This window comes from Capra hircus, chromosome 21, assembly GCF_001704415.2.
Source record: "Capra hircus breed San Clemente chromosome 21, ASM170441v1, whole genome shotgun sequence".
NCBI classification, from domain to species: Eukaryota; Metazoa; Chordata; class Mammalia; order Artiodactyla; family Bovidae; genus Capra; species Capra hircus.
This window is the reverse complement of record NC_030828.1, coordinates 26,162,917-26,190,062: the sequence shown is the minus strand read 5'-3', so window position 1 is coordinate 26,190,062 and position 27,146 is coordinate 26,162,917. Positions and strand designations below refer to the sequence as shown.

At 45.7% G+C, this 27,146-nt stretch overlaps 1 protein-coding gene across 1 annotated transcript in view; it reads right to left on the bottom strand.

Moving 5' to 3' along the window:
- Positions 1-16,843, bottom strand: part of ABHD17C (abhydrolase domain containing 17C) — a 56,966-nt gene extending 40,123 nt beyond the window's left edge. The window contains exon 1 of the mRNA XM_018066399.1: positions 16,124-16,843. Coding sequence (XP_017921888.1) covers positions 16,124-16,713 — 590 coding nt within the window. The 5' untranslated portion in view covers positions 16,714-16,843. The remainder of the gene's footprint in view (positions 1-16,123) is intronic.

Here is a 27,146-nt window from a genome sequence, read left to right as displayed (position 1 = left end):
AGACAACAGGGAGGGAGTCAGCGGAATTGGACGGACATTTTTCTCCCATTCTGCTTTCTCTTAATTGTCAGCTGAGATGAAAAAGATATATATTCCTCAACATTAGCAGCCACAACCACCTTCTCCAAGTCTTTTAAAAACATAAGCTGGTCATCAGTACATGTGTGGAGGACTGGGGGCATGCACTTTGACAGCAGGTAGACTTGCATCCACTCCTGGCCCATCAACAAGAAAGGCAAACGTCCCCCATCACTTCGAAGTACTTCTGTTACCCTTCTTGGGGTGGTCCCTGCAGGCAGCTTTGTCTTCCAGAAGGAGGGCCAGTCATGTGAAGGAGGGGACAGTGGGCTGTGGGGAGGACCTCAGTCCCCAGGGTCTGAGTTGCCCCTCTCCCCGTCCTGACTGGGGTAGACATTCACACACCATTCAGGAGAGAGACCTCAACAGGAAGCTGTGTGTGTTCATCATTCAGTCGTGTCTGACTTTCTGCAACCCCAAGGACTGTAGCCCACCAGGCTGCTCTGTCCATGGGATTCTCCAGGCAAGAATACTGGAGTGGCTTGCCATGCCCTTCTCCAGGGAAAGCTGGGGCAGCCACAGATAACCGGTGGTGCAAGCAAAGGAGATTAAGACTCTGAATCTTAAACCTGCAAAGAAAGAGCCCACAGTAAAAACACGGCCCGCCCATCACCCCCTCCTGCACCCAATCATTCTCCTCACTGCTTTGATGACACTCAGTGGTCTTTGGTACAACACAAGGAGTGTTGTACTGGGGTCTCTGTGCAAGCAAAAGAGTCAGTCTGACCGTGTCCTCAAAAAGATCGCATTCTTTTCTTTCTTCCTTTCTCCCTCCCTCCCTCCATTCCTTCCTTCCTTTCTTTCTTTTTTTTGCCACATCTTACAGGATCTTATTTCCCAGACCAGGGATGGAACCCACACTCCTTGCACTGTTAGTGTGGAGTCCTAGCCACTGGACTGCCAGGGAAGTCCCAAGGAGATTACATTCTTGCAGGAGTCAGACAGAACAAACCAAACACCCGGTGATGAGAGCTAGAACAGACGTATAATCAGAGTTCTGGGAGCAGAGAGAGGGCTGGCTGCCTGGTTGGCAAGGTTGTGCAGAGGAGACCAGTCAGTGGGAGTGGGGTGGGGTGGATTATGAACAGCCTGTGCTGGCCTGACAAGGGCATACCAGATAAAGACACAGAAAAGTCAAGACATGTTTTTCTCCCATAAACATACAGTCTTTTATTCCAAGCAGGACTTTTCAGAAAAGAGGTGCTCATGGAAGAGACAAGTCCTGAAAGATTTAGATTCCAGTTGTCTGGGGTGTGAATTAATTAGCCTTGCAATCCTTTAGTCAAAGAGAGGATGGGAGAATGACTCAAAAATAATACAAGGATGGAATTTAGAAGTTAAAGATGTCTCCAAGAAACTTTTGTCTCGAGGACTTCCCTGGTGGACCAGTGATTGAGAATCTGCCTCCCAACACAGGGGACACAGGTTTGATCCCTGGTCGGGGAACTAAGATCCCACATGCCATGGGGCAACTAAGCCTTAGTACTGCAACTACTGAAGCCACATGCCCTGAAACCTGAGCTCCACAACTAAGAACCGACACAACCAAATAAACAAATAAATGTTTATTTTAAAAAAGAAACCTTTGTTCCATTTTCAGTTCAGAGAGAAAATAAATGGAAATAGACTGGCAGAGGGATTATGCAAATTAAAACTGTCATCTTCACCATACTTAATCCTGCTAAAGTGACTATGATACTCTCACATTTTACACAAGGTGTGTAAACTCAGGTCCATCTGAGTCAGCATCAGGGTTTGCAGATGTCCAGGAGAAGCCCGGAAGCAGACGGTAATGATGGGCCCCTGGGAGGACCGCAGAATAGAGGGGCAAGCAGAGCCTCCTGCAGGCTGCTAGGGGAGCTCGGCAAGCTCGGAGCCATCAAGCTGCTCTCCCAGTTCCTCAGAAGAGATGGCAGGCAAGCTCAGTGATCACTCCCCAGGGACAGGAAGTGACCAAAGAGCCACAACTCAAGCAAGCAGAACATACACAGCTTGATGCCATGGTGATGTCTCCTGGGGAGACTGTTATCTGCTCAGTCATGTCTGACTTCTGCGACCCCATGACCATGGGATCAAACCCACGTCCCCTGCACTGTGGGAAGATTCTTTACCATCTGAGCCACCAGGGAAGCCCAAGTCTCCTGGGGAGACTAGTCACCCACCGGAACATCTGACCCTCCCATGCTGGGTTTGTTCAGGGGCCTGGCAAAACCAGATGAAAGGACTAAATAGGCTGTTACGAAGTGACCTTGGCAAGGAGGTGGGCAGAGGCAGGGCTACCCCAGGGACAATGCCAGTTCTCCCAAGTTTGTTTTTGGTTTAACTGCTTTCCCTCTTTGAAGGGACGATTCCCAAATGTATCTGCAGTCCAGATTTCGTTTCTGAACTGGACTTAGACCCTACCGTCTGCTCTTCATCTCCACTGAGAAGTCTGATGCGTGGGGCTTCCCTGTTGGCTCAGTGGTAAAGAATTTGTCTGCCAATGCAGGAGACACGTGTTCCATCCCAGATCAGGGAAGATCCCACATGCCATGAGGAACTAAGCCTGTGCGCCACAACTACTGAGCCTGTGCTCTAGAGCCTGGGAGCCAAAACTACTGAGCTCACAGGTCCTAGAGCCTCTGCTCCATAACAAGAAAAGTCTGTGCACAGCAACTAGAGAGCAGCCCCTGCTCACCACAACTAGAAAAAAGCCCACGCAGCCACAAAGACCCAGCACAGCCAAAAATGAAAATAAATGTATAAATAAAATTATTTTTAAAAAAAGAAGTCTGATAGGCCCCTCAGACTCACTGGATCCAATGCTAGACTCCTGACCTCCCCCTCCCCCCAGTCCTGAACCACTTACTTACACTGCGCCCCCCCAACCTTAATCAACTGCAGCTCTAAGTTTCCTGTTCTAGTGGCATCAGCCACGCACTTCCTTGCTCACTAGGCACCAGCATATACTGCTGCTTCTGCCTTTAAAGAAACATCCATATCTGAGCTCGTCCCTCCACCTCTGCTGTTACCACTGGTCCAAGCCCCCATTGTCACATATCTAAAGTACTGCAGGGGCAAGACAGCAAGAGAAAAAAGAATAGATAGCTGTGGGTGATGAACAGATAGGGAGGAAGGAACCAGTGGGGACTTTGCAACTGGGAGCTAGGTAAACAAAGTATGCTGAGAGGTCAGAGCCCTGAAGAGCTGTAATTACAATATGATGAGTCGGAGGTCCCGCAGGACTGCCCAGTGGCCCAGACCTGAAGCAGCCAGAACCCCAGGACTTTAGGGAAGGAGACAGAGATGGGGAACCCTCTGCAGTTAGATGACAGCTCAAACTATCTTACTTTCTCTTTTGCAATTATAGTCTAGCTTCATATGTTCTTAACATACCTTTCTAGAATTTTCTTGATGTTTTTAGTAGGAAAAAACTAATATATCCCAACTAAATATGACTCCAGGTTCGTTTAAAAATTATTTTGTATGGCCTTGTTATATAAAATGTTTAGACATGATTAACACATGAATGGCTTTATATATATATATATGTATATGTATACTTAAATGGTATGAATGTTAAGACAACAGTAATCGTTAAATAACATAGCAACCAAAAATTCAACCAAATTCTGAATTCCAAAATTCAGAGACCTTGAAATATCCTTGCATTATTTATGACAACAGGGATAAATCCAGTTGCTCTAATTAAACCAACATATAAGAATCTTGTTCTGGTATCACAGACCTTCACAGTCAATATAATTATCACTGCATATGGTCTGGTTCTGTCCACGACAATCACTAAGAACAGTTTTGGGTAAGTTAGAGTTCTCATGTGATTACCAACCATAATAATGGAGGTGTTAGCCACCAGTTATAATTACCGTCTGCAAACTCCCTCTTTGTGAATATACTCTGAATAAAGGCTTGCTGTGCATTTTTCCTCCAATGTAACTGTCCATTTAAAAATGTAAACTGAGGATTTCTCTGGTGGTCCAGTGGTTAAGACTCTGTACTTCAAATGCAAGAGACTATGGCTGGATCGCAAGTCAGGGAACTAAGATCCTAGATGCCAAGCATCATGGCCAAAAAAGAAAAAAAAAAAAATTTAGATATAAAAACATAAACTAAAGGAACAAACTAATAATCAGCATCGGAGGTTCTTTGTGTTCCTTTTCCATCCGAGGATTTAGGCAGTGCTTGGTTAACAAGTAATCTTGAGGTGACTGACTCTTCTCAGTGACCCAGCAAATCAATGACACGCAACAGTTAACTGTTAGTCTGAGCACTGAAAGCGAATGACCAAGGCTTTCTGGAAACAGGTTTCCAGTTTCACCATGGTGCCATGGTCTTAACACTCTGAAGTAAATCAATATTGTGGAAGTTATCAATGAGCTCCATTTCATGGAGACTTGAAAACTCAATATGAGATCTCTGGTACAAGGCATCATGGGAGCATTCATATTTCAGAAGGAAATCTGTGCATTCAGGTCCTTAGACCAACTTTTGGAAATAAAGGTAACTCTATATATTGAAAAGCAGAGACATCACTTTGCCAACAAAGGTCTGCATAGTAAAAGCTACGGTTTTTTCCAGTGGTCATGTATGGATATGAGACTTGGACCACAAAGAAGACTGATCACCAAAAAATTGATGCATTTGAATTATGGTGCTGGACTTCTTGAGAGTCCCTTGGACAGCATGAAGATCAAACCAGTCAATCCTAAAGGAAATCAACCCTGAATATTCACTGGAAGGACTGATGTCGAAGCTCCACTACTTTGGCCACCTGATGTGAAGAGCCAATCCATTGGAAAAGACCCTGATGCTGGGAAAGATTGAGGGCCGGAGGAGAAGGGGACACAGAGGATGAGATGGTTGGATGGCATCATTGACTCAATGGATAAGAGTTTGAGCAAACTCCAGGAGACGGTGAAGGACAGGGAAGCCAGGCTTGCTGCAGTTCATGGGGTCACAGAGAAGGACAAGGCTTAGTGACTGAACAACAACAACAATCTATCAAAGGTCGTCCCAGTAATAAAGAGCAACCAGAATGTCCTCTGGTTGCTGGAGAGAGAGGAAATATCTTGTTTCACCCAGAATGCAAGTTCCGATACTGAGAGCTGAGCCTGGAAACAGCAGGGGGAGGGAAGAGAGCAGAGGAAGGGCTGGCAAAGTAATTGTGAGGTATTAGATTACAGGTAAGGTTTCCTCTCTTTTTAAGATCTCCTTTAGGGATATAAACACCTCAGTAGATGAAGTGCTATCTGATTTAAAATACTAACACACACCACGCTCCAAAGCCAGAGCTTGATACTTAAGAGTCCTCGAGCCTAGAGGAAGAAATTCAGAGCGGCTCTTTCCCCTTTGCCACAAATAAAACTAACACTCCTTTACCACTCTTTTATAGGTACACACACCAAGCTCCCTTGACCGGGGTATTATTTACATCTCTGGAGATGGGGGAGGGAGGAATTTCCTTAACACCTGATCTAAGTGTCCTGTCTGGGCTCCCCTGGTGTCTCAGTGGTAAAGAACAGGACTGCAATGCAGGAGAAACAAGAGACCAAGTTCAATCCCTGGGTGGGGAAGATCCCTGGAGAAGGAAACGGCGATCCACGTGCTGTACTCCATGGGGTCCTAGAGTTGGACATGACTCAGCGACTAAACTACAACTACGCAAAAGCGTGTGGTCCACAGCACGATCTGCTGCATCCGGTGATCAGCGCTCTCAAGGATCTTGTTGCTGCTGTTCAGTCGCTCAGTCGTGTCCGACTCTTTGCGACCCTAAGGACTGCAGCACACCAGGCTTCCCTGTCCTTCACTATCTCCAGGAATTTGCTCAAACTCATGCTCATTGAGTCTTAAACCACAAAAACACCCTGTCCGCTGTGCTCTGACTGTGTGGAAAACACTGAGTATGTGACATAAGGTCACTGTTATTATTATTACTGTTATCACTGTAGGCGCAGGAAAGTTTTCTCTTCTTCCTTTCTAGGTTCTTTCAGTTCAGCCGCTCAGTCATGTCCAACACTTTGCGACCCCATGAATTGCAGCACACCAGGCCTCACGGTCCATCACCAACTACCGGAGTTCACTCAAATTCATGTGCACCGAGTCGGTGATGCCATCCAGCCATCTCATCCTCTGTCGTCCCCTTCTCTTCCTGCCCTCAATCACTCCCAGCATCAGGGTCTTTTCCAATGAGGCAACTCTTCACATGAGGTGGCCAAAGTACTGGAGTTTCAGCTTCAGTGTCAGTCCTTCCAATGAACACCCAGGACTGATCTCCTTTAGCTGGTCTAATAATTAAACTGATAAAAGATTAACAGGAGAAAAGCAAACAAGTTTAATAACACGTGTATCTGGAAAGACCCAGGAAAACTGAGTAGCTCTGAAACAGTGGAAGCCCTCACCTTAAATGCCTTCTTCAGCTAAAGCAAAAGAAGAGGGTGGTGGGATACTCTCTGGGAGGTCACGAGGCAAAGCAGAGAAAACAAAGGTGAGGTTGTAATGCAAATTAAGTTATCACCTTCTGCACCAATGAGAGCTCTGCATTCATGATGAAGGTCACCTCCCCCCAACTTCCAGGAGCAGCCTGGAAGATACCCTTACAAATGGAGATTTCCCTTATACATGTAAATGTCTCTGATGCTGGGAAAGATTGAGGGAAGAAGGGGGCGGGGGTGAGGTGATATGCAGCAATCAGGAGCACGAAGAGGTTTGTTGTAGAAAGAAGGAGCAGGCACACAGAGAAGAGATGGGAGATGCCAGCTCAGAAAGAGGAAGCTGAGAGGGTGAGAATACAGGGTCTTGATGGCTTCCGAGCCCCCAGCTTCAGTCCCCATGAGGCTCACGAATCCTGCAAGTATGAGCGTGGCTGTGTGCCCTCACATGGTCCACACGAGTGGATTCCTGGCCACCAAAGACCTTTGACTAAAACCAACTGTATAAGTGTATTAAAAAAAAAATCTTCCCTAGCATTCATTTTTCTTCGAGTCTTAACCAATGAGGGCTTCCCTGGTGTCTGGGACAGCAAAGAATCTGCCTGCAATGCAGGAGACCCAGGTTCGATCCCTGAGTCAATAAGAGCTCAAGAAGGAAATTGCAATCCCTCCAGTATTCTTGCCTGGGAGATCCCATGGACACAGGATCCTGGTGGGCTACAGTCCATGGAGCTGAAAAGAGTCCAATCCTTAACTACAGTCTCTAGGCGAGCGCAACTCAATCGAGGCTGCATGCAAGCATACACATATGCACACACATGTGAATTCATGTTCCCTTATACACGTACAGACACACATACATGCATATGTCTAGATACACACACACATACACACGAAAAATATCTACCTAGGGCTGCTGAGATGCAGCCAGGCTTGAGATTCACTGCAGAGACAGAGTCCACCACGTTTCTCAGTGTAGTCAAGAGAAGCAAATTCAGAAATATTAGGTACTCTCTCTTAAAAATCACGAAACACAGCCTTCCTTAAAGAAGGCACTTCAGAAGACATGTACAGTACGTCCCCTACATATGAACAAGCTCCATTTCCGGAAAGCATTCCCAAGTCCAACAAAGTTAGCCTAGGTACCCAACTAACACAATCGGTTATATAGTACCGTACTGTCATAGGTTTATGACACTCTTCACACAAATGATACACACACAAACACAAAAAACAAAACATTTAAATCTTACAGTACAGTACCTTGGGAAGTACAGGAGTAGAGCACCACAGCTGCACACGAGGGCTGGCATCAAGAGACAGAGAGGAAGTGGGAGATGGTAGAGCTGAAGGGTCATCAGCAATAGGAGACGGAGGGCAAGCTGAGAGGTCATTCATGCCTGGGGTTGATGGAACGCATGCTCGCATCTTTGAAAGTTCCCAGCTTAAAGGTTCGTATGTAGGGAACGTACAGTAGTTGAGCCCTTGTTTTGAAAACTATGCAATGTAAAGCTCAGGAGTGTGGAGTGCCTCCCTGTGCAAGGTGACAACACGGATTAGAGGGACTGTTGGAATTAAAACTAATTTCCCTAGTTCAAAAGGTTTTGTGTTCATCTCAGTTTTGCAAATTAAAGTTTTTATGAATCAGCAAGCCTATTATTTAAAGCAATCCAGGGCAGTGGTGGGGGGGGGGCGGGGAATCATTCTAATACACAAATAATGATCTCCTAAGTACAGCTGTGTTGAGACTTCAGATTCTTGTACCCAAGGCTTCTTAAAGTGGAGCAGAATTATGGCCTCAAGATAGGTTAAGCAAAATCCGATAGAGTAAGTCTGCCACCACCATGAACAGTGCAATCCCTGAAGGCACATTCTGGAGTCTTACATGGGGTTATTAATATGTGTAGCTGTTGTTGTTTAGTTGCTAAGTCGTGTCTGACTCCTTCGAGGCCCCATGGAGTGTAGCCTGCCAGGCTCCTCTGTCCATAGGATTTCCCAGGCAAGAATACTGGAGTGGGTTGACATTTCCTTCTCCAGGGGATCTTCCTGGCCCAGGGATTGAACCTGGGTCTCCCGCACTGCAGGCAGGTTCTTTACCACTGAGCTACCTGGGAAGCCCTCATATGAGTAGAGTAGTTATTAATTTGGAGAGAGGAACAGAAAGGCAGGCAGTAGCAGAAGGTTGGGAGTGATGTTAAGGATTTGCTCTAAGTGACCTCAGAAGAGTATCACTCAAATGACTTCAAGGGAGAAAAAGGGGGGTGCGGGGAAGCCCTTCCATGAATAGTCCATTGTACCAGTAGAGTTTTCAGACTGAATTTTAGATAAGATTGAGCCTCCAATATTGCCCTAAATAAAAACAAGTATGCTCAGAAGAGGAAGCCCATTAAGGAGTAATTGACCATTAACACAGAAAACGAAAACGCTTGTCAGATCTTTGATACTTGGCTTACAAGCGGAAATTAAGACCCCTCGAAAAACAGAACCATCGGAGGGAATTCCCTGTGGTCACCGGCTAAGACTCTGAGTTCCCAATACAGGAGGCCTGGGTTTGATCCCTAGTGAGGGAACTAAGATCGCACAGGTTACAACAAAGACCCTGCATGCCACAGCCAAAATCCAGCACAGCCAAAGAAATAAGTAAATATTTTAGAAGAAAGAAAAAAGAACCATGGGAAAGTGAGGTTTAGAGGGATTAGGGCGACCGCTCAGAATCTGGCTGTGCTAGAGAGAAACCCAGCAATGACGGATCGGGGAGGGCAGACTGAAGAACCAGGTGCAGTCCAAGAGCGCAGAGGAGGACAGTGGAGCCACAGCGAGCCACAGAAACACACTGCGCCTGTGTCAGTCTCAACAGGTCTGCTCTTAAGAGCTACATTCTTATCAGTGGGATATTTGCACACTGACTACCTTGAATGTCAAGCTGCTATTCTATTTCCATTCTAGGAAGACCACTGTGCATTCACGCATCACACCATTCACAGAACATTCTGCTTACTTTGTCCCTAATCAGTGAAACTAAGGTAGAAACACGAGCATTCTTCCTTTCATCGTACCATAGAATTCCCTCTGAGAAAACTGAGAACAGAGGTTAGGTCATTAACTTTAACCTGCTTGGGAAACTAGTCACTGTTTGGCTCTTCCCAGGAGAAATCCATCCTGACTCATAAATGTAAACAACATCCACAACCAATAGCAGGTGCGTTTCAAGATCCCACAACCTGAGGGTATCCATTATAGTCTTCCCAAGACAGAGATTTTCCAATTATATGGATCCTTTAAATCACAAATGGAAAAGTTATAAAAGTTATAAAAGAGCCATGTGTATCACATGGCTACACATTTAAAGTTTCTCTAAAATCTAATCCATCTCACACAAAAAAGAAAGTTTCACATTAACAATAGTATCAATGCATGTGTGTTTGACGGTTAATGGCTCATTCGTTGAAAGAAGGAATGAGTGAAGGGAAATAGTCTTTTGTAACTTGTCACAGTTTAGACCGTAAAGAATCCACCTGTAATACAGGAGCCCCAAGTTCGATCCCTGGGTCAGGAAGATCCCCTGGAGAAGGGAATGGCAACCCATTCCATGGACAGTGGAGCCTGGTCCATGGGGTTGCAAAGAGTAGGACACAACTGAGCAATAATACTTTTGTACCTAGACACTGTAAGTCCTTTTTTCCCCCAGCATCTCTGCTTGCGATATCTTAGTTCCGTGACCAGGGGTGAAACCTGGGCCCCTGCAGTGAAAGCACAGAGTCCTGACCACTGAGCCACCAGGCAATTCCCTGAAAATTCTTATTTACCTTCCTCTCTCAGCACTGCTTTCTCTGACAATGTTACCAAATGCCTCTCTCCTCCACAGTTTTTGCATGAAGCAACTTCTGTAGATGGTGATGGTAAACACTAACAACAAAATGACTCACAAATGCCCCTACTTTCCTGTTTCTCTAGATGAAAATGTTTCAGCTAAAATTTTCCCCACTTTACTTACACCTCATTCCTTGAGTTAGATGCTTGTTTGGGTTTACACCTTCAAATCAGCTTGATTTTGATTCACTCCCTCTTGAATCACAAGCTCCAATTCTGCAGCCTAAAGCTGCTCACATCCAAAAACGATGTGTGTTGAGGAGGCTTAATCCGCCTACTTAATCCCACCTTAACCAACAGGCAGCTTTTCCTGCACAGATTAATCACTCCCCTTCCCCTCAACCCAGATTACAACACTGCCCTCCAATAAGGTTACAATGATTTTCATAGTGTCCTTTCTACAGATACTTCTAAGTGACTCCAGTTCACTCCCTCAATTGCTTGGCTACACAGCATGCTTGTAAAGGGCATCAGTAACTCAAATGTAAAACATGTCCCCACCTTCAAGCCTCCACCATGCTTAGATTCTCCACTGTCTCTCTCACTGTTCCAATACCAACTGCCCGTAGGCTCAACAGTGTCTATGTGTGTGTGAGTGTAAGCACGTGTTCCATGCCCAAAATTTATCTGTTGAAACCTAACCCACAGGGTGATGTTTTGGGACGTGGGGCTTTTGAAAGGTGACTAGGTCTGGAGGGTGAAATCCATATGAACGGGATCAGTGCCCTTATGAAAAGTAAAAGTGTTAGTTCCTCAGTCGTGTCTGACTCTTTGTGACCCCATGGACTGTAGCCTGCCAGGCTCCTCTGTCCATGGAATTCTCCAAGCAAGAATACTAGAGTTGGTTGCCATTCCCTTCTCCAGGGATCTTCCTGACCCAGGCAGAGATCGAATCCGGGTCTCCTGCATTGCAGGCAGATTCTTCACCACTGAGCCCCCAGGGAAGTCCTTATAAACCAGCCCAAGAAAACTCCCTCGGCTCTTCCACCTTGTGAGGACATAACGAGAAGCTGGCAACCAGAAAAAGGGTTCTTGCCAGAGCCTGACCATGCTGACACCCTGATCTCAAGACTTTCAGCCTCCAGCACTGATAAATTTGTGTTGCTTTTAAGCCACTCACTCCACGGTACTTTGCCATAGCAGTCAAACTATATAAGACATCAGCTTCTTTCTTCTAAGCTCAGTCTATACCCTCCTTTCAAATCCAACCTCTCTTCTACACACATTTCAGTCATTTTTCAAATGCTTAAAATAACCACCTCTTGCCCAACTAGCAATGAGCCACCTTCCTTGCCTTCAAGTTTACTTCCTCCGCAAACCCTTCCTTTAGCTGACTTGCCTACTTACTTAGGGGATGTGCTACCTTTACCTATGGAAACACCAAGCAGTGATTGCGTTTGAAGTCCTCCATGAAGGACTGGACCCATGGCTAGAGCATGCAGAGAGGGTGGGCCAAAAAGTTTGTTCAGATTTTTCCATAACATCTTGAAAAACCCAAGCAAACATTTTGGCCAATCAGCATGGAGAAAGGATGCAGAGAAATACAAAAGGGTTACTGTTACTCTGTTGTTCAACAGAGATGCTTCAAGGTTGCAAGCATGAGAGATAGTGGATACAAAGTGGATCAGACCTTGAGCCAATACAATTTTTTTTTTGAGCCAATACATTGTAACCCTTCTTTGCCTATGATTATGCCCATGGATACCAGATCCTAGAGGTAAAATAGATGCAACTTATTTTAAGAAAATTAGGAAATTTTGAATCTATTTATTTATGGGGTGCCCATATGTGCAAACCACTAAACAAATATTTAATGAGTTCCTATTATCTTAAGGCACTTTGCCTGTTGTTGGGAATACAGAAGACAGGAAGTCTTTGCCCTCAGGGAACTTCCAACTCAGTGAGATGCAGTTAAACAACAAGAAACAGCAACACAGTGTGATTAGTGCAGGTGAAGGAACAGTACCACCTGTGCAGGAACACCAAGGGCTCACGAACCCAATCAGGATCCAGTCGGGATGGAGAACTAGGGGCACAGGAAAAGGACCCACACAAAAGGCCAGGCAAGCACCAGAAGGCCTTACAGTCCTCCTGGGGGAACAACCTAAGTGCAGAGATGGAAATGATTTAGGATGAGGTTGGCTTTCCAATCAGAGTTCTGAGCAGCCTGGTTCATTGGATTAGAAAACAGAAAGTTCCCCAAGGAAGGCATGAAGACTGGGAGTAGAAAAGGGGACCTGAGGGGCTTCCCTGCTGGCTCATTGACAAAGAATCTGCTTGCCAATGCAGGAGACACTGGTTCAGTGTCTGATCCAGGAAGATCCCACATGACGTGGAGCAACTAAGCCCATGCGCCACAACTACTGAGCCTGTGCTCAAGAGCCTAGGAGCTGCAGCAAGAGAAGCCATCACAATGAGAAGCCCGCACACCGCAACTAGAGAAAGGCCCACACAGCAACAAAGACCCAGCATAGCCAAAAATAAAATAAATAAGTAACATTTTAAGAAAGAAAAGGGGACCTGAGCTAATCAGCCACAGAACAATGGGTATATGTGGTGGGAGGTACTACTGCTGGGGCCATGACCTCAACAGTCATAAATGGGTGGAGAAGAGGGCATCTTCCAGGCAAAGTAGAACAGAAACCTACAGACAGCAGACCAAGGGGAAAGGCTGTTCAGGGATTGCTTAGCTTCAGAGTCAAGTAACTTCTAGCCTACTAAAATAACTGAGACATGTATATGCACCTCTAGAGAAATCTGATAAATCAGACTGCATGGTAATGTGGAAACAGTCCTAAACTAGCAATCAGGAGACCTTCTTGATCTTCCTTGAACCTCTGTCAAATGAGGGTGCATAAGGACAGTGTCCATAAATGAGAAGGTAAATTAACTTAGTCCTTTCCAGCCTGCATTCTTTTTCTTTCTTAAAAAAAGAAAAAGAAAACAAAACATAGTCTACATGTGTAGTGCTCACAGGCAAAACTACTGCTTTGCGAGACATTTGCTTCAGATATATAGAGCACAGAAGAATTGATGCTTTTGAACTGTGGCGTTGGAGAAGACTCTTGAGAGTCCCTTGGATTGCAAGGACATCCAACCAGTCCATTCTGAAGGAGATCAGTCCCGGGTGTTCTTTGGAAGGAATGATGCTAAAGCTGAAACTCCAATACTTTGGCCACTTCATGCGAAGAGTTGACTCATTGGAAAAGACTCTGATGCTGGGAGGGATTGGGGGCAGGAGGAGAAGGGGACAACCGAGGATGAGATGGCTGGATGGCATCACGTACTCGATGGACAAGAGTTTGGGTGAACTCCGGGAGATGGTGGTGGACAGGGAGGCCTGGCGTGCTGCGATCCATGGGGTCGCAGAGTCGGACACGACTGAGCGACTGAACTGAACTGTGTATGTGTGCTGGATCTAGATACAAAACATAAAATGTGTTCCTTCTTGTGGGGTCACAATCAAAAAAGTTTGAAAAGCACAAGGTGTGTAAGGTTTCTTCAAATCCTAAGACTGTCATTTAGCCTTTACGTTCTAAACTATTTAATAGGTGAGTAAATCAACAACCTTGATGTGAGTTCTGGCATAAAACTAAATTCCGAGCAAAGGTGAGCTATGTGCTCAGCTTTGTGCTGTGTGTCTGTGTGTGCTAAATTACTTCAGTTGTGTTTGATTCTCTGGGACCCTATGAACCATAGCCCACCAGGCTCCTCTGTCCATGGGATTCTCCAGGAAAGAACACTGGAGTGGCTTACCACGCCCTCCTCCAGCGACACAGGGATTGAACCTATATCTCTTATGTCTCCTACACTGGCAGGCAGGTTCTTCACCACTAACATCACCCCATCACACAATTCAAAATTTAACCTTACCCAAAGCCATGCCCATAATTAAATTACATATGACACACGTCTCCGGGAAATAATTATATCTCATGTATCTTGTAACACAGACACACCTGCGTATTCAGGGCAAAGGATTTGCCTCATGTCTGAAAAAGATTTCATTCTAATCTAGACACTTACATATAGGAACAGTGTTCTACAGAAATTTCACCAAATAACCTACTCAAGGTGGGATTATGTTTCACTTTAAGAAGATCTAATGCCAACCCTTAATTTTAATACCTTGACCGACAGCAGCTACTAGATCGTGTGTGACAAGCATATATGTGAAACTCTTTATTGAAACAGGTGACTTTTTAACTACTTGTAGATTCTGACTCAGGGGCTTCCCTGGTGGCTCAGCAGTAAAGAACCCACCTGCCAGTGCAGGAGACAAAGATGTAATCACTGGATTAGGCAGATCCTCTGGAGAAGAAAATGGCTACCCACTCACTCCAGTATTCTTGCCTGGAGACTCCCATAGACAGAGGTGCCTGGTGGGCTACAGTCCATGGGGGTCTCAAGAATTGTACAACCTCAGCCTAAACCACTTTCAGAAAGCTTCATCCAAACGAAGTCCTTCAAGACTTGCAGAGAATAATGTGAATAAGCAACGTATGAAATCCTAAGTATTTTCCTGTTGGATAGGCCATTTTCCCAGAAAGGCACAGAATAATTTATGAACATATGCATGAACAAGAATGAGGACAAAAATCACTAACGTTGGCAGTCTGCAAGTGCCAGGCAAACACATTTTAGATAAAGACTACACCTGTCAGTAGCTTAACAGTGCCAATTATACCTATTCTGGGGGCTCTTTCATCTGAAGCAATCCGATGTCAGAGAAGACATGACCTCAGGTGTTTTCACCATCCTGCTACTAGATGGCTGGGGTGAAGTCACAGATACCCAGACTGGAGCACAAACAGGTGGACGTCACTTGCCCACTTACGTGACTTTTGGGTAACTAGAGACTAAAACTCAAGTTTGGTTTGCTGGTCTTACCATGTCTAGCCCCAAAACCAAGCCCCCAGTTTGTGCCTTGCCCATAAAAGACTCTGTCAGTAAACACTTCCTAGTCCTCTTGTGAATGCTAATTCAAGGTCAAGAGATTCCCCAAGCCCTTTAAGCACAAGATTCGAACTCCTCTTGGGGTTGTTGTTGTTTTTAAAGTTTCTGATAAAGATTCCAGGCTCACCACCACCAGCTAAACTTCCTGATCGCCTTGCCAGCTACTCAGCCCCAGAAGTCCAACTTCACACCACCCGACCTTCCAGCTCCCTCCAAGGCCGCCCGGACGTGGCCCCGCTGAGCACTTTACAACCGGAACGTATTTTGGAAGCCGTCCCGCCGCGCCCCCTAACTTTACAAGGAAGGAAACAAGAGGTTTGAGCTCATGCGCCTTGCCCAAGGTCACTTCACCCTGAGGCCCTCCAGCCTCTGGCCGCCGGCTCACACAAACTCTACGCGAACCAAGTTGTCTCTGCCCCGTATTTAAGCATGCCCACACTGCCACTTGTGGTGCCCAGAACCACAAAAGACCCAGCCGGGGAGATCGGGGGCACCCAGGCGTGCCAAAGCAGGCAAAATCCTGCGAATCTGAACTCTCCAGGAACCAGAGGGCTGGCGGGGTTCTTGAAGGGGGTGAAAGAAAGCCAGGGATGGAAAAGAAAAGAGAAGCCACCACGGCCGTGGAGGGGTGTGTGTGTGTGTGCCCGGGGTGGGGGGGAGGGGATCTCTGTTCGCCCACAGCCCCGAAGGAGGGTCCCTCTCCCCTCAGGCCGCCCCAGAGGCCCCCAGGGGATGCCAGCCCGGCCCCCTAGCAGCGGCCGGCCAGGCCTGGCGATCCTCGCCGGGCTCACCGGGTGCGCAGCGCCTGCCACGCGGCGTCGATGTCGGCGTAGAGGTTCTTCTCGGAGGGCTTGCCGGAGCTGACGCCGTAGCCGGAGTAGTCGTAGGAGAAGATGTTGCAGTTGATGCGCGAGCCCAGGCCGATGTAGAAGCTGCACATCTGGCCCAGGTCCACCGCGTTGCCGTGCGAGAAAAGCAGCGTGTAGCGGCTGGAGGGTGCGCAGCGCACGAACATGCAGCCTAGCCGGTTGTCCCGGGCGGTGCGCGAGAAGAAGACCTCGACGGCGTCCAGCTCGCGCTGCGAGTACTGCCAGTCGGCGCGCTCGCTCAGGTGCAGGCTGCACGCGCCGGGCCCCGCGCCCCCCTCCTCGGGCTGCTGCGGCGCCGGCTGGGCCGCGGCGGAGGCGGAGGAGGCGGAAGCGGCCGAGGCCGGAGCGGGCGTGCCGGGGCCGCGCTGCTCCGGCGCCAGCACCGTGTAGGTGGGCTCGGGCGGCAGGAAGGCCAGCTTGGCGGCGATGCGGCTCGGGCAGGGCGGGCAGCAGAAGAGCCAGCACAGCTCGCCCAGCGAGAAGCCGTTCATCCTGGGGCCTGGCTCGGGCATCGGGGCGGCTGGAGCGCGCCGCCGCCGCCGCCGGCAGGCAGGCAGGCAGGCAGGCAGGCAGGCAGGCAGGCCGGCTGGGGAGCGAGGGCGGGCGGGCGCGCGGCGAGGAGCGGGCGAGCGGAGGGCGGCTGCGGCCCGCCCGCCCGGCGGCTGGAGGAGGGGGCGGGGAGGCGCAAGGGGGAGGCGGGGCCGGCCCGGCGGGCGCGGCGCTGGAGCCGGGGCGGGTCAGCAGCGGCCCCGCGGGCCGGGAGAGGCGCGGGCGTCCCGGGCCCGCGCGCGGCACACAAAGCCGGCGGCGGCGGCCCTGCCGGCTGGAGCGCGCCGCCCCCGCCCCTCCCCCGCCCCCTGGCTCCCGCACGCCCGCCGCCGCCGCCGCCTCTTCCGGGTTACCGCGGGCCCGCGCCCCCGCCGGGACCCGGGCCGGGCCGGGCCGGCGTCTGGGCGGGGCTGCCCGGCCGCCTACCCCGGCTCCGCGCGCGGGGGCGCGGGCACCTGCTCTGGCCTCGGAAGCGCGTCCTCCTCCCCGGGACGCCCAGGCGCCCGGAGCAGGGGGGGCGCCCCGGCTTAGGGCCTGTATGCAGGGGCAGGTGGGTAGATCCCCAGAGGGGTTTCGCGAGGGGACGCGGGCACCTTTGCCCCCTGGGAAGCAAGACCCGAGGCCGACAGGGCCTTTCCGGGAGCGCAGAGGCCCGGAGCAGCGGAGCGCTCCGGGTTTGGCATGGGGGCACGTGGGCCGATCGGGGGACGGTGGAGGGTGGGGACAAAGGAAGGGGAGCAGGTATACTCCCGAATCGGACTCTTCCCCTCTCTCTCCCCACTCCCAGGAATTCCCTTCCCTAAATCCAAGTTTTCTCATGCGTGGAGATTCTTGGGGATTTGTTGAAGAATTAACGAATGAAAGAGACTTGAACCTGAAATTCTTGGCTCTTTGTGTCCATTGGTGCTTTCTGAGCTGGCTCTTCCCGAAGTCTCAGGACCATCAGGCGAACTGGTGGTGTAGGACAGAGCGCCGATGGATCGCTGCATCTCCCTGTTACAGGAGTTTTTTCTGCCTATGTAGCTACAGCATTGAGCTTCCCTGGTGGCTCAGTGTAAAGGATTCGCCTGCCAGTGCAGAGACCCAGGTTTGATCCCTGGGTGGGGAAGATAGCCTGGAGTAGGAAATGGCAGCCCACTCTAGTATTCGTGCCTGGAGAATCAGAGGAGCCTGGCGGGCCCCAGTCCATAGGGTCACAAAGAGTCAGACGCAACTTACCAACTAAACTACAGCCACAGTATTACTCTCCTAGGGGCATGACTGGGCCTTCAGTAAATCCCTGTATCCATAAAAGTCAGCTATTATAACAGGGCCACTCTGTATATTTAGTATTATGCTACGTTGCCACTGTCGTTTCTCATCTCAAGGGCAGCAGATTTTCTAGTGGTAACTGGGTGTCCTTTACAGCCCTAGGTCCTCTAGACTTGTTTCTGGAATCCATTTTAATGGTCTTAATCAGGAAAGATTTTACAATGATTTAAATCCTTTGTAATCTTGGCATTCACCTTTAAGTGATTTTTTTTTTCAAATATTACTCTCCGTGCCTTGAAACTGAGTAGGCTCTGGTGCCAATTTCACAGAGCCTTCCACAACTTCCTTTTTCCTCCTGATTTGGCAGCTGAATTCCCTTTCAGGAATTGACAGGAGATACCCTTCCTGATTGCCAACAGGGCAGCTACAGACAAGGAAATTGGCAGCATCACCACTCTGGGTCTCTTGTGTTAACTCACAGATGTCCAGGAGAATTTAAGCTTTCCTCCTGGCTTTTGTGGAAGGTGTTATTTTTGAGCACCCTCATCTAAATGAATTTGCCCATCCTGATTTCAGTAACCTTCAGGACCAGGTTTGAAAAGATTATTTGTTCACTAAAATAAATTTTAAATGTTGTTGAAACTATCCAAGAAATTGGCTAAAGAAAACTTGGTTAGCAAAGTTTGTTCAGATTAAATCTTTGAAGTCTATTTTAAAGTTCTTCACACTTGGTGACCTTTCACCCAAAACCAATTCTTCTCTTTCTTTCTTTCTTTTAATTTATTTAGCTAGCTGAAGCATGTGGTATTTACTTCCTCAATCAGGGGTGAGACTTCCTGCATTGTAATTGAGGACTCTTAACCACTGAACCACCAATTGTTGTCACTCAGTTGTGTTGGACTCTGTGACCCCAGGGAAGGTCCCAAAACCAAATTTTTATCTTCTGAAGGTTAGGTTTCCCTTTTTAAAAAGGTGTATAACTTGCTACTGGATACAAAAACACTGTTTGTATTCAGCATCTATTGATGTAATGTTTCTTATGCTCACAGTACCTGAGATGTTAGAACTTTTGGGCTGAAGCTATAAAGAGAAGACAGTCCAGGCTTTCAAACACCTTATAATGTAATTAGAGTATTGGCAGAAGATTCAGAACACTTTCCCTGTGAATTTTTAAAAAAAGAGAGAGAACAAACCAAAAGCCAAGGAAATGGTTTTGAATCCTGATTTAGTGGTGATATTTCTGTGGGAAGTTAAGATGATTAGCCAAGTGTGTCACTCCCTAATCTTTCCAAGATTAGAATAGAATTTGGAGGACTTTCCTGGTGGTCCAGTGGTTAAGGCAGGGCGGGGGGGTGGGATGGGGTGCAGGTTCAATCACTGGTTGGGGAGCTAAGATCCTACTTGCTCCCAGGCAAAAAGAGAAATATTTATTTATATTCCTAAAGGATTTGTGGAGTGTCATGCAGTGTAATATCAATAAATACATGTGTTAGTTGCTTAGTCGTGTCCGACTCTTTGCAACCCCATAGACCACAGCCCACCAGGCCCCTCCGTCCATGGGACTCTCCAGGCAAGAACACCGAAGTGGGTTGCCATTTCCCTCCCCAAAAGAAACTATAGAAAGAGAGAAAGTGAAGTCACTCAGTCGTGTCCAACTCCCTGTGACCACATGGACTGTAGCCTACCAGGCTCCTCCATCCATGGAATTCTCCAGGCAAGACTACTGGAGTGGGCTGCCATTTCCTTCTCCACATAAGTAAATAAAAGCCTGGTTTTTATTTTCATCCTCTTAGAAGATTACACAGAGGTGGATTCAAAGAGTATTTATTTCCCTGGATGGTATGTTGGTTTAGGTTTGTGGGAATATTAAATTGAGACCCTCTTTTAAATGAATTTGCCCATACTGATTCCAGTAACCTTTCGGACCTGGCTTCAAAAGACTGTCTTCACAAAAGTGGTTTTTAGACGTTTTTGAGCTATCCAAAAGTTAGCTAAAGAAAATCTGGTTGACAAGACGGTTCAGACTATGTATTTGAAGTCTATTTTTAAGTTATTCACACTTGGTGAAGTTTTACCCCAAGCCAAAGTTTTTGTGTATGCTGTAGAATAGAGCCCCCAAAACTTTCTCACCTCATGCCTCTTCTAGTCATAGTCAAATTTATGTAGCCCCTCAACACAATGCCCCTCCGCAGGAGGGAGAGTTTAATAACCTCTGCCACACCTCTCACACCCACGACAAAGGTGGCAGCCTGCCTTGGCTTACTGGTTGCAGAGCTTCAACATGCAGCCCAGGAAGAATAAATTCGCCCTATATATTTGCAAATATATTTTCAAAGGTCAGGGATTACTAACTGATCACTTTGATCTTAAAGAATGTCTGTTTGGCTCTTCCTGCATTTTAGTAGAGAAAGGTAAAGCTTCAACTCTGGGTCAGCAGACATAGTTACTAAGTACTTACATGAGTTGGTCACTGAGTCGATCTGCAGAATGCAGAAGTGGCTAAGACAGCTCCTCCTGCCCTCAACAAGCTCACTGAACGATTTGCTACACGGAATAATCCTGCTAAGCCATTCTGGGTAGGTAAACTGAGCACTATTCCAAGTAGTTAAATGCGCTGGTCTCTATTGTTAATATTGGCTTTTTGCACATTGAGTTTTTCTTCCGGATTAGTCTGCCTGATTCTGAGTTGCTCAAGATCACCCCACTTGTGTCAGCATTTTTCACTGACCATCAGAGGATATTTATGCTTCAAAACTGAAGCACATGGTTGTTTCAGTGGAAGGTAAAGAGAGATCGAAGCTACATCGACCCCTGGGAATTCCCTGGTGGTCCAGTAGTTAGGACTTGGTACTTTCACTGCAGGGCCCAGGTTCAATCCACAAGCTGAGCAACATGACCAAATTAGAGGGGGAAAAAAAAGAGTGCCCTGTTTTATTTTTCTTTCTTTAAATTTAGGACTGAATGCTCTGTGAAGGCTAGGATGATGTCTGTTTTGATCATTTCCTCCATGCCTCGTTTAAAGAAGATGCTCATCAAATATTAATTAAATCATCAATTAAAGAATGAGTGAGTGATTTAGTGAATGCATCAAGACCAAGGTTATTCCTTCTCTTTCAGACAGTATTGTCAGAGTACAGGCTTTGAGAAAGACACAAAGAAGCCCAAGTCCATGCCAGCATCCCCCTAGGAATAGACTACACATGTCCACTGGCTAAGGAGTTGTGGTATTCTCCCCATTAATATTTCTTACTATTGATAACAGTGATCGGGTTTGTTCTGGGCAACAATGCTCCCAATTAAGACACATAGTCACCTGGCCTCCCCTGCTGTGAAGATGGCCACAGGACACAGTTCTGACCAATAGTCTTTAAGTGATGTGTTTTTCAGAGCTTCTAGAAAGACTTAACAGAACCTAACTCATCTGGAATGTGTCTCTTTTCCTGTCCCTTAATTCCCACTTGGGTTGCTGGCATTATTATTACTAGAGCTATGAGAGCCACCTTGCCACAGTGAGGGTGAATTTCACAGTTGAAGATGGTGGAGTAGAAAGAGAAAAGTCTAGGCCCTTCAGGACATTGCTGAACAACTGCCCAGCTTTGCCTTCACCTGGGCTTTTTACTTTAAGTCTTTACTGAATGTGTTACAATATTGCTTCTCTTTTGTATTTTGGGTTTTTGTCCACAAGGCATGTGGGATCTTAGTTCCCCAACCAGGGGCTAAACCTGCACCTCCTGCATTGGAAGGCTGAAGTCTTAACCACTGGACCACCAGGGAAGTCCCTGAGCTTTTTGTTAAATGAGAACAATAAGTCACTTTATGTAACTCTATTATAGTTGAGTATTTTGTTACCTGTAGCCTAATGCAATAGTTAGAAATCTGATTCAGGAAACAGAAATGAAAAATCCAAACATTGTTCTTAACTGCTTTCTCAATAAAGTCAAAGACTATTTTGTTGGTAACAGTGGAATAGCTATGGCTGCTTTTTCCTCCATTTAAAAAAATTATTAAAGTATGACTAAAGATGGGGTAGATTTTTGAGAAGTTATCTATTAAACAAATCCTTTGGAAAAGTGAAAAAAATCAAGCCGATAATTTTGAAGATAGCGTAGTTGACATTTGCGGCCATTCTGGGAAATCTGAGCCAGTGCTCATTAGGGTAAGGGCCTGCCATTCAACTGAAAGCTTTTGGAGGTGAAGTATCTTTTTCCCAGAACCTCTCAGCCTGAGGGCTCTTATCAAGAGTGTTGTAAATGAGGTCACTGGAGCCCCAGCTGGGGAGAGCTCAGAGACCCATGAAATGCTGAGAAAGCACCAGAGAAATAAGGATTGAGAGAAATCAAACACCAACCACCCACAGATAGGTGCTTTCACAGTTCCGTTCTTCACAGGGATGATTATGTCCTCAGAGCTACATTACTTACTAGTCTTCTCCTATTCACGGATTCTTAATGGGAGGGCCAGAGTCCCCAAAATCTATCTCAGAATTTGGACTTGATGAGCTGCTTGAAGATAAGAACTTGTTTCCCCTGCGCAATCAGCATAAAACCTTATGTCCTAGCACATAATAGGAACTCTAAACAGACTTAACTGGTTATTGGAATTCAATTTCTAATAATCTCTAAATGCTTGTTTCATGTGCAAACATGTAATAGGTTATAGAAGTGATTTTTTTTTAAATGGGAAGTGAGAAGTCACAGCCTTTTATATGCTGAGCTTGCAAATTTAGTTTTGTGGTGATAATCAACAATACAGCTTCGATTTTAAGGGTTTTTTTTTTTTTTTTGAAGTTCAGATAGCTGCACATGAAAACTGTCCATGAATGATTGATCTGTAGTGTTATTCCAGGGAATTTACAATAATGAATGTTAAGGACATACTCAAAAAACAGTAATATTGGCATAAGAGCAGACAGATCTAGCTGTCTGAATATTTCACACGTAATAAATTTGATGTTTCAAATTGGTAGGATTATACTAACTTATTTCAGCAATTAGCTACGTATTTGAAAAAAGATAAAGTTCAATTCTGATAGATTAAAAGAATCAAAGATTTTTTTTAAAGGAAACCAAAAGACAGCTGGAAAATATAGATAAAGATGTATATATCTTTGAGCAAAATACCAAAGGCAGAAACCACATAGGAAAAAGTTAGTGATTTGACCACATAATTTTCAATCTTCTATATACTGAAATTAATTTATAGATGAAATGAGATGATGTTGAGGACTTGCTGCCAAAAAAAGGGAACAAGATTGATTAATAAGGACTTGATAATTGTTGAATCTGGGCCTTGAGTTGATGGGGGGTTTCATGGGAGTTTCATATGCAATTTTCTCTACTCTTGTATGTATTAAAACTTTTCCATAATAAAAAATGTACATTTTTTTTTAATTTTTAGGATTTTGAGAATCTCTAGGCCAAACTATTTACCATCAATTCATTTAAAAAGAAAAACAAGCCAATGGGGAAAATGGATAAAATATATGAACAAGCATTTTATAAAAAGGAGTACAAATAACCAATCAGTTTGTGAGAAAAAGTTTAGATTCAGTTTTAAAAGCAAATTTTAAAAATTTATTTTCAACTTTCTTGCACTGACCCCAGTTTTTTTTAATGGAATAAAAACCACTAGGGCTCTGTTAGACATGATTTAGAAAAGTAAGCACTCTCAGATAGAACTTTCTGGTGGAAATACTAATTGGGAAAACCTTCTGGAAAGAAACTTCACAATATATATCAGAAGACTTAAAATATGTCGAACTTGTAATCAAGTAATTCAAGTTGAAATTTAGCCTAAGGAAATCATCCATTTTGCACATAGATTTTAAGTACTAGGATGTTTGTAACAGTACAGTTTGTAGTGGCAAACAAAGCAAAACAAAAAGTTGAAAACATCAGAGTCTAAGAAAGAAAATGATAGCACATCCAGACAATAGACCAATATGTGCCATTAAAACTGAGATGAAAGAGCCATATTTGTTATCATAGGAAAATATTCAGTATGTCTAGTGAAAACAACACAAAATATGTACAACATGTATCAATAAATATACTTTAAAAGTTTAAACCCAGAAAAAAAAAAATCACTGATGAAAGAGATTTTGAGGGTTTGGGTTTCGTTGGTTGTTTCTGAGCATATTCTTTAAGTTCTAGGTGTATATTATTTTATAATTTAAAATGAATACGAAAAAAAAAAATAATAAAAAAATAAAAAAAATAAAATAAAATGAATACGTTATTATCAACCAAACAAAAAAAAAGAGGAAAGAAAGTGTTTTAGAATAATGAAGATGTTCTTCTGTATACTTGGAGATTCTTCAAAAATTAACTTCCCAAAGATAATTTCTCATTCACATGAGGATGAAGTAATTTTACCATAACTGAGTTGAGCAAAGCTCTACCAAGACTTACTATGTGCCAGAAGTGTGGTGGTTTCTGCAGGAAATGCAAAGATTAACAAAATAGCTCACACCCCACCCTCAAGGACCATCCTCTTTTCTCTTGGAGTCTATAGTGTCTGGCTGCCTGGGCTTTCACGATGTTGCTACTTTCCTAGCGCAGGAATGTGCTGTTCTGCTGGGCGTGTTTTGTTTTGTTTTTTGTTTTTCACAGTGTGCTTACCTTCTCCTTCTCCTCCCTTCTCTACCTTCCTTTCCTTAAAAATGAGGCAGTCATTTCTCTCAGTGAGGCCCCACCGGGTAAAGAGCCTGACTTTACAATTCTCTGTTGCCTCACACCTCTTGATGTTTTCATTTCTTCTCCTCTGAACTATACGCAAACTTTGTCACTACCTGAACCTTGTTATCATATGGACTGTGTCATTCCCTGCAAGTTATAATTCCCTTTTCTGATTACAATTTTCTATTCTGTCACCTCTCTTCTTTCCTCTCATTGAAACTCTTGCAAATTCTCTTGTTACCCACTCCTTTGATTGGACAGCCTATGTGTTCCAAAATCACTGCAGATGGTGATTGCAGCCATGAAATTAAAAGATGCTTACTCCTTGGAAGGAAAGTTATGACCAACCTAGATAGCATATTCAAAAGCAGAGACATTACTTTGCCAACAAAGGTCCGTCTAGTCAAGGCTATGGTTTTTCCAGTGGTCATGTATGGATGTGAGAGCTGGACTGTGAAGAAAGCTAGTGCCGAAGAATCGATGCTTTTGAACTGTGGTGTTGGAGAAGACTCTTGAGAGTCCCTTGGACTGCAGGGAGATCCAACCAGTCCATCCTAAAGGAGATTAGTCCTGAGTGTTCATTGGAAGGACTGATGCTGAAGCTGAAACTGCAATACTTTGGCCACCTCATGCAAAGAGTTGACTCATTGGAAAAGACTCTGATGCTGGGAGGGATTGGGGGCAGGAGGAGAAGGGGAAGACAGAGGATGAGATGGCTGGATGGCATCACTGACTCGATGGACATGAGTTTGAGTGAACTCCGGGAGTTGGTGATGGACAGGAAGGCCTGGCGTGCTGCGATTCATGGGGTCACAAAGAGTCGGACACGACTGAGCAACTGAACTGAACTGAACTGAGAATGCTTGTCCTGACCTTGGTCCTCTCTTTTTTTTTTCTTCTTTCTTTTGGCTTTGCAGCATGAGGGATCTTAGTTCCCCAATCAGGGATTGAACCTAGGCCCCTAGCAGTGGAAGTGCAGAGTCCTAACCACTGAGAATTTCCCTGACCTTGGTCTTATGGACAGTGAGTCATGTCAATAATCTTCTCATTGAAACCTTAATATGCAACCTTCATCATATGTATTATCTCTCTGCTGTGCCCACTTGCTAACCCTCTTTCCTGGTTAGACAGTAAAGAATCTTCCTGCAATGCAAAAGACCCTGGGTTTGATCCCTGGGTCAGCAAGATCCCCTAGAGAAGGGAATGGCTACCCACTCCAGTAACCTTGCCTGGAGAATTCCACGGACAGAGGAGCCTGGAAGGCTATACAGTCCATGGGGTTGCAAAGAGTCAGACACTACTTACTGAATGACTAACACATTCACTTTCACTTTCCTGGTTAGAACAAATGTTTAGCAAAATATTACTGAGCCTCTACTCTGCCATGTAGATCAGTAAAGAGCTGGGATGTCAAGATCTAACCACTTTAAAAACTGTTTTTGTTACCGAGCCCAAGCTCATGCAGCTTGCCACCTGAAAGGCTAATAAATCGAGAGATGAGTTGTAGGGGCAAGGAACAACTTTATTTTGAAAGCCAACAGACCAAGAGGGTGGTGGAATAGTGTCCCAAAGAACCATCTTACCAGATACCTGTACTCATTCCACACCATGGCTTCTAACAAAACTGGAACTTTGTATTCATTAGATAAATGGATTTAGAGAGACATAATAAAAAAGTGGAGACAGGGCCTAGAAACCATAAATGATACACATTCTCCAGTCTGGGATGGGCTCCAAGTGGGTGGCCCTGGTTTCTGACAACAGGGGAATGTCCTGTTGGACAGGCAGAACTCGCTTAGTCACTCAGCATCCATTCAGTTCCTGTTCTGTGCCAGCCCAGTGAGGCAAGTGCTAATAGGGGCAAATAGAAAATGCTGTGAATCAACAGGGAAGCAAGCAAACTCCACCCCCATGAAGCAGGCAATCAGGAAAGACTTCAGGGAGGAGGTGGCTTTTTTTTTTTTTTTGTCTTACCACACTGCTTGTGGAATCTTAGTTTCCCAACCAAGAATTGAACCCAGGCCCTCAGCAGTGAAAACACAGAGTCTTAGTCACCAGGCTGCTAAGGAAGTACCCAGGAAGGTGACTTTTGAGCAAGAGAAAATATCTTGAATATATAGGGACAGGCAATTGTAGTTGCAACCCAGGAAGTCAATCAGCCTCTGGAGGGAGAGAATTACCATTTATAAAGCCCTACCTCCATGCTAGCCAGTAAATAAGGACTTGCCACAGGTTGTGTTGCCTGGGAAGCTGACTGTGAGTTGAGGTTCACATGTGGGAAGTTTGTCAGAGAGAGCACTTGGAATCAAGAACTGTGAAGGACATCAAATTGGACAGAAGGAGAAGTTGGTCTGTGACGCAGTCTTTGTTGTTCAGCTGCTCAGTTGTGTCCCAACTCTTTGTGACCCCATGAACTGCAGCACCCTAGGCTTCCCTGTCCTCCACTATTTCCCGGAGCTTGCTCAAAC